The 6,339-nt window shown below is 46.2% G+C and overlaps 1 protein-coding gene across 1 annotated transcript; it reads left to right on the forward strand.

Annotated features, from left to right (window-relative positions):
- The first annotated feature begins 702 nt into the window (after positions 1 to 702).
- On the forward strand, positions 703 to 6,158 carry LOC135317071 (germ cell-less protein-like 1). The gene is made up of 4 exons (XM_064472645.1): positions 703 to 828; positions 4,459 to 4,555; positions 5,382 to 5,479; positions 5,972 to 6,158. Exons 2-4 carry the CDS (start codon positions 4,477 to 4,479, stop codon positions 6,086 to 6,088), a joined length of 294 nt encoding a protein of 97 aa, XP_064328715.1. The 5' UTR covers positions 703 to 828; positions 4,459 to 4,476; the 3' UTR covers positions 6,089 to 6,158.
- The last annotated feature ends 181 nt before the right edge of the window (positions 6,159 to 6,339 follow it).

Consider the following 6,339-nt stretch of genomic DNA (forward strand, 5'->3'; position numbering starts at 1 on the left):
GCTTGTTACCTAGCTTGCTTTCTTGGTTTTGTCTGTATGTCTCGCAGAATTCTTTGATGACTTGTCTGTTTTAAGCACAAACTCACGATCCCCTAATGCCCTGAGGTGAACGAGTACTCAGCCGATCGGGTTCTTGTGCGCCCTTCCCGGCCTGGCCTGCGCTGGAGTCATTGGGACGATCGGACCGCTCCGGGCGGCCTCCTGAGGGGGCGGCGGCGGCCGGGCCGTCAAGGGGAAGCACGGCGGTGGCCGCCTCCGAGGGGGCTCCGGGCCGCGGACGCGGCTCTGTCAGGGGCGGGTGGCGGGAAGGGGCTGCGGGGCTGGCGGCGGTCGCGCTGGCCCTGAGGTGGCGCGGCGGGCAGGAGGGGCCGTGAGGGGCGGAGGGGCCCGGCGAGGCCGGGGGCGAGTGAGGGGCTGTGCGGGAAGGGCCCCGGTCTTCGGGGTCTTGTGCGGGAAAGGGAGGGGCGGAGGGGAAGGGCTGCCGCTGTGAGGTTGGTGGGGGGCCGGGGCCGGGGGGAGTTTCTTGTCTGCTTCGGAAAGGTCCCAGCAGCAGCTGCTGCAGTGAACAAGAGAGGGGAGGTGAGCAACGGCGGGGGGGGAGGCTGGTCCCTCATGGGGAGGAAAAAAGCCCTTTCCGGTACCTGGTGCTGCCTCTGTAACAGACAAATTTGAAGGAGTGTGTCTCTGTTTGCCTTTTTGCATAGGAAACAGCTGAAAAGCACTTCTAAGTATATTTATCAGACTCTGTTTGTGAATGGGGAGAACAGCGATGTCAAAATTTGTGCTCTGGGAGAGGAGTGGAACTTGCATAAGATCTATTTGTGCCAGGTAAGCGGCTCCTTTCTTCCTCGCAAGAGAAACTGTATTTGTGATGAAAGAATGTCTGGTAAATGGTAAGTGTGACTCAAGGCTTTTTTCTTTCCTTTTCTTCACCTTACATTTCTGACTTATCACTCTCGCTGTGGATGCAAGCAGTTACACAACATGCCTTGTGCCTTTGATAGTAATGTTAGGAAGCGTAGCTGTAGCTTCGTGTTTGAAAAGTTTCTTTGTTTCTGTCCCTTGCAACTTAATTTTGTTTTAATCTCATCATCTTAACCTTGGCCCATCCTTTGTGAAAACAGTCCTGAAAACTGTCTTTTGGTGTCCGGAGGACAGGTTCTTGTTTGCTAAAGAAATGGCTGAGAGTCTCCTGCGATGTTAATATTATTGCAGAGCAAGGAAAGCGCTTCCGGAGTGGATCTGTACAGCACTTGCTGACCCAGTCCAACTTTAGTGTTCATTGGGACTCAAGGGTAGGGAACTGAAGGGAAGTTGCTGGTGCTGGGTCTCTGTATTTGTTGTCTATCCAAGGATGAAGGCTTCCTTGCTGCTTCCTCGTACAGAAGCTCTGAAAAGAATAAATCCTAGTGCGTACCTACAAAAAAGATGCTGTTTCTTACAAGCGTTTTATTTTGGGCTCGTGTTAGGGTGAAATTCTTTGTATGACGTCTTGCGCTTTGGGAGTGAAGAGTGCTGTTATCTTTACTGTCTGTTCTCTTTTATTACTTTTCCTGTGACAGAAGTGGGGAGAAACCATGGCTTTGTCTTGAAACGTTTCATTCAGTTGTGCCATTACCTTTAACGTGGGAGTCTAACCTGGAAAGCAATGTATTTGAAGCGAGAAGAGAAAGTAACATCAGGTACTACACCTGAAAATGTGTGCGCTTCTGTGTTAGCTGTAGTGAAACACAAAATGGTTTTATGTGTTACGAGGTGAAGATGGCACTGGGAGATGCTCAGCAGGTTGAATGCAGCTCCTCTGGTGTAAGAAGGGATGGTAGAAGTGAATTCTTGATTTTTGTTGTTGTAGTGTTAAAGCCATGTTTCCAGTATAGGTACAGCAATTGCTTGCATTGGCCACAGCGAGGGAAATCTCACAGAATCACAGGACGATAGGGGTTGGAAGGGACTTCTGGAGGTCATCCCATCCAAACCCCTGCTTGAGCAGGCACCCCCAGAGCAGGGGGGGCACAGGACCGCGTCCAGACGGGGTGTGAATGTCTCCAGGGAAGGGACCCCACAGCCTCTCTGGGCAGCCTGTGCCCCTGCTCTGGCACCCGCACTGGGAAGGGGTTTGTCCTCATGTTCAGGTGGAACCTCCCGTGTTCCAACTTGTGCCTGTTGCCCCTTGGCCTGTCATTGGGCACCACTGAAAAGAGCCTAGTCCCATCATCGTGACACCCACCCTTTAGATATTTATAAGCATTGATGAGATCCCCCCTCAGTCTTCTCTTCTCCAGGCTGACCAAACCCAGGTCTGTCAGCCTTTCCTCACAAGGGAGATGTTCCAGCTCCTTGGTAGCTCTCCTCTGGACTTGCTCAAGCAGTTCCCTGTCCTTCTTAAACTAGGGGGCCCAGATCTGGATGCAGCACTCCAGATGTGGCCTCACTGGGGCAGAGCAGAGGGGGACAATAACCTCCTTGCCCTGGCCATGCTCCTTTGAATGCAGCCCAGGACACTGTTGGCCTTCGTGGCCCCAAGGGCACGATGCTGGCTCAGGGTCACCTCGCTGCCCCACAGCACTGCCAGGGCCTTCTCAGCAGAGCTGCCCTCCAGCAGGTCCCCCCCAGCCTGTGCTGGTGCGGGGGGTTGTTTCTCCCCAGGGGCAGGACCTTGTGCTTGCTCTTGCTGAATTCCATGAGGTTCCCCTGGGTACAGCTCTCCAGCCTGTCTAGGTCCTGTTTCATTGCTTTCTTGTAGGAAAAAGCCTTTTGCGTGCATCAGAACCTTTTGAAGCGTGTAAAACGCAGGCAGAAAAGTCACTTGCATATAGCCCAAGGTTGATCATAGGCAGCCACCTCTGGATAGAGCAGTGGGTGTGTTTGACCAGGGGGACAGCTGGGAGACACAGCTTTAATTGTCTGCTTGCTTTTAACTTTGTAAAACTGAGGCAGGGTATAAGTGGGTTGGACAGTCAGACTTAACGTTGTGCAGCATAAACAGGGTGGGCACTTTGGTGGTTTGTCCTTAGGCTGTTGCTGGCGACAATGCTTTTAATCGTGGATGTGATTGTGCTGCTGCTCCGTCTCAAGTTCGTGAAGCTAGCCCTTCAAACTTAGTGTGGGTGCACGACTAAAATTGAATATTAAATAGCTTCTGTGGATGCTTTTGAACAGACTCTGAAAATTGCAGTTTTGGTCTGTAGAGGTGTCATTGTACAAGCGATGTTCTTGTGAGATGAAGTTTTGTGGTGAAGTTAACTGTTCTCCTAAGTCAGGTTTCTATTTCAATTTATGCTCTGTCGTTGGAGTGGTGTTTCTCAAGGTAAAATATTTGTGGGTGTTAAAAATAGCTCGCTGTCAATGAAATCACGACTCCTCTGCCTTGTTGAGCATCCTCTCTCAGGATGTATGTTTCTGTTTCCCTAGTCTCTCAAGCTACTGCATTTAGTTTGATAAATGACAGCAAGGTGCTGCTCTACCTGTGAGTGGCAGGTCTGAGAAATGGAGGGTTTCATTTTCTCTGATACTGGTTACTAAAATGATAAATTCTCCTGAAACTGAGGAGTTGGCCTACATGGCAAAGCTAAGGTAGCCTCCTGAGGATCGGCAAGATGACTGAGGTCCTGGTTTTAGAGTAGCGTATCGTATGTCATCGTAGTTAGGGGATATGCCAAAGGTATGGAAATATTTATGTAATGAAATAAAATCAGAATTGGATTTCATGTTATGTGCTGCCCTGAGTTGAAATGCTGAGTTAAGAGGTCAGGGCATACGGTGCTGTACAAATAGACTTTATTTTTTTGATCTCTCAGGTAAACTTCAGTGAGTGATAGCACCTCATAATGGGCACATCTGCTGCTGAGAAGGAAAATCATGAATCCTAGTAGAGCAGTATATTTCACTTCATTTGGACGGAAACCTATCAAATTCTAGTTTTATATGCCTTACACTTTATAAGAAAAGGTATATTTCCATAAGTGGTGTATGTGCATGTGGCCTTGGTATGAGACTTACAACCTTGTACATTAATTTGTATGTCTTGCATGCTTTTCTTCCCTCCAGCCCCCCAGTAGCTGAACAGGCATTCCGCGATGCCTGGAGGATTTGTTGTCCACCGGTAACATTAAGGACTTAATTCTTGGACTGGTTATATCCCCATTGGTGGTGTGGTTTGTAGGAAAAGAGTTTGTGTGGCTTTTGTGGCCCTTGAAAGCTCTTTCTTCACTCTGATTGCAGACACGTAGTCCAAACGTCCTAGACGCATTTTCCCTTTCAGAAATAGAGCAACTACAGTTAGTCCTTTCTTGAGTAGGTCAGAGTGGTTTGCATTGTGAAAAGTTCCCTTCATAAATTTTGTTCTGCATGAAGGTAAATATTAATGATTTTTTTTTGTTCCGTGTGCTGCTTTTGAGAGCTTTAATTTGCATTAAGTGTCTTACTTGAGTTCTTTTTCTCTCCTCTTCCCTCATGTAGTCAGGCTACTTTTCCAGTATGTTCAGTGGAGCTTGGAAAGAATCTAGCATGAACATCATAGAGTTGGAGATTCCTGACCCAAACATTGATACAGAAGGTAAGTGGGAACCTTTTATTTTAACATAACTTCTACCTTCAGCGTTCAAGCTGAACCTGACAGAAAATTAACTGGAAAAAAAAATTTTTTTAAGGATAATTTTCAAACGAGTAAATAAGAAACTTGAAAGAATGAGTTCTGTGCTCATTCAGTTCTGAGCTTAACTCGGGTCACCAGTAGAGTTGAATTAACTTTTGTACCTCTGAGCTGGGAAGCACAGCTGGAAAGCAACTGCTTGTACTGTTGTTTTGGCATTGGGGCTCTTGGGATCAATATGTGCAACTGTTGTGGAGATCCGAATGTTGGAGTGTGGATCACATCTTCATCTGTCTGGTCTTGAAAAGCTGCCGAGGGGGGGGCTCGCGGGGGACCGATGTGAGTTGGCAGAAAGCTTTGCTATGGTTCCAAGCACCGTGGAGTGAACTGTGAGTTTTGTTTTTCAGAAGAATTACAGAGAAATTTGTAGCATCGCAGCAGTATCTCAATGTTACACTAGTGATGAGTTGCAGAGGAGGAGCATGAGATTTCTCTTCTTTTTACCTAGTTTTACTGTCCTGCACGTGGCCCCGTGGCGTGCCTTGGTGGCTGTTTTAAGATGAATATCTTGTTTAAATGGTGCAAGGGGCTGTAGTTCATCGGTGACTGCCATGTTTTGTGTATTCTGTTTATGTGCGTGTGCTTGAGGTGGTAAATACCAGTTTTTTATCCTGAGCAAGCAGGAGTGAAGAGAATGTGTGAGTTGCAGTGGTTTGGTTATATTTAAGGATTCTTTTAGTTATCCGAGCTCGTATGTCCTGTCTTAGTTTGACACTTGTACTCTTTTCAGCTCTACAGGTGGCTTTTGGCTCGCTGTACAGAGATGATGTATTAATAAAACCCAGTCGAGTAGTTGCCCTTTTAGCAGCAGCCTGCATGCTGCAGCTTGTAAGTAATAAATGTGCAATATTTTTATGCTTTCTTTTCAGCTAAAGGTAACTGTTCGTAACATAGTCACGCACACGTATTGTTTCACCTGGAGAAATAAATAATCTTTTCGTACAAAGTGGGAAAAAGCCCCAAACGTAACACAGTGGTTCTATTTCAAAATAGCATGGCTTAGATTCAGTTGTAATGTTAAGCGCCATTTTGAGCATTATATCTAGAAGTAGGCTAAAATAAGTTTTAACAGCTCCTTTGTTCTACCCTGACAGTATTCATTAAGCTTTTCTTTCACGTGATATATCCTTAAGAAAAAGCTGTTTTTCTGAGGAACATTGATTGGTTTAAGTGTTCTGGATAGAGTAGCAGAGGTCACTGTAGCACGTGTGACTCTGGTAATTGTTCAGGCGTGAAAACTTGTATGAACTGCACAATCTTTGAAACCTCAGTTAGGAAATAAAAACTTTGAATATTTGTGGGTTTTTTTCTTCCCCGCAGGATGACTTAATCCAGCAATGTGGTGAAACAATGAAGGAAACCATTAATGCAGAAACTGTGTGTGGTTATTACAATTCAGCGGCAACATATGGGTTAGACTCTGTGAAGAAAAAGTAAGAATTACTTTCTCTGAGCTGCTTTGTACATTGCTAATTAGAAGTGTGAATTTATGAATGGTGAGATAATGTCCAGTTAGGTTGGTGGTTTTTTTGTTGTTTGGTTTTTAATTTTTTTTTTAAAGGTATCTGGCTTGGGCTCTGCTTGTTCTGTTTAGTTTTCAGGTTTCTACTATAACCAGTTACCTTAAATTTGGTGTAGATTCTGGTCGATTGATCGGCCTGTGCTGTGAATGAATTAATTACTAACGT

The sequence above is a fragment of the Phalacrocorax carbo genome, chromosome 24, assembly GCF_963921805.1.
Source record: "Phalacrocorax carbo chromosome 24, bPhaCar2.1, whole genome shotgun sequence".
NCBI lineage: Eukaryota > Metazoa > Chordata > Aves > Suliformes > Phalacrocoracidae > Phalacrocorax > Phalacrocorax carbo.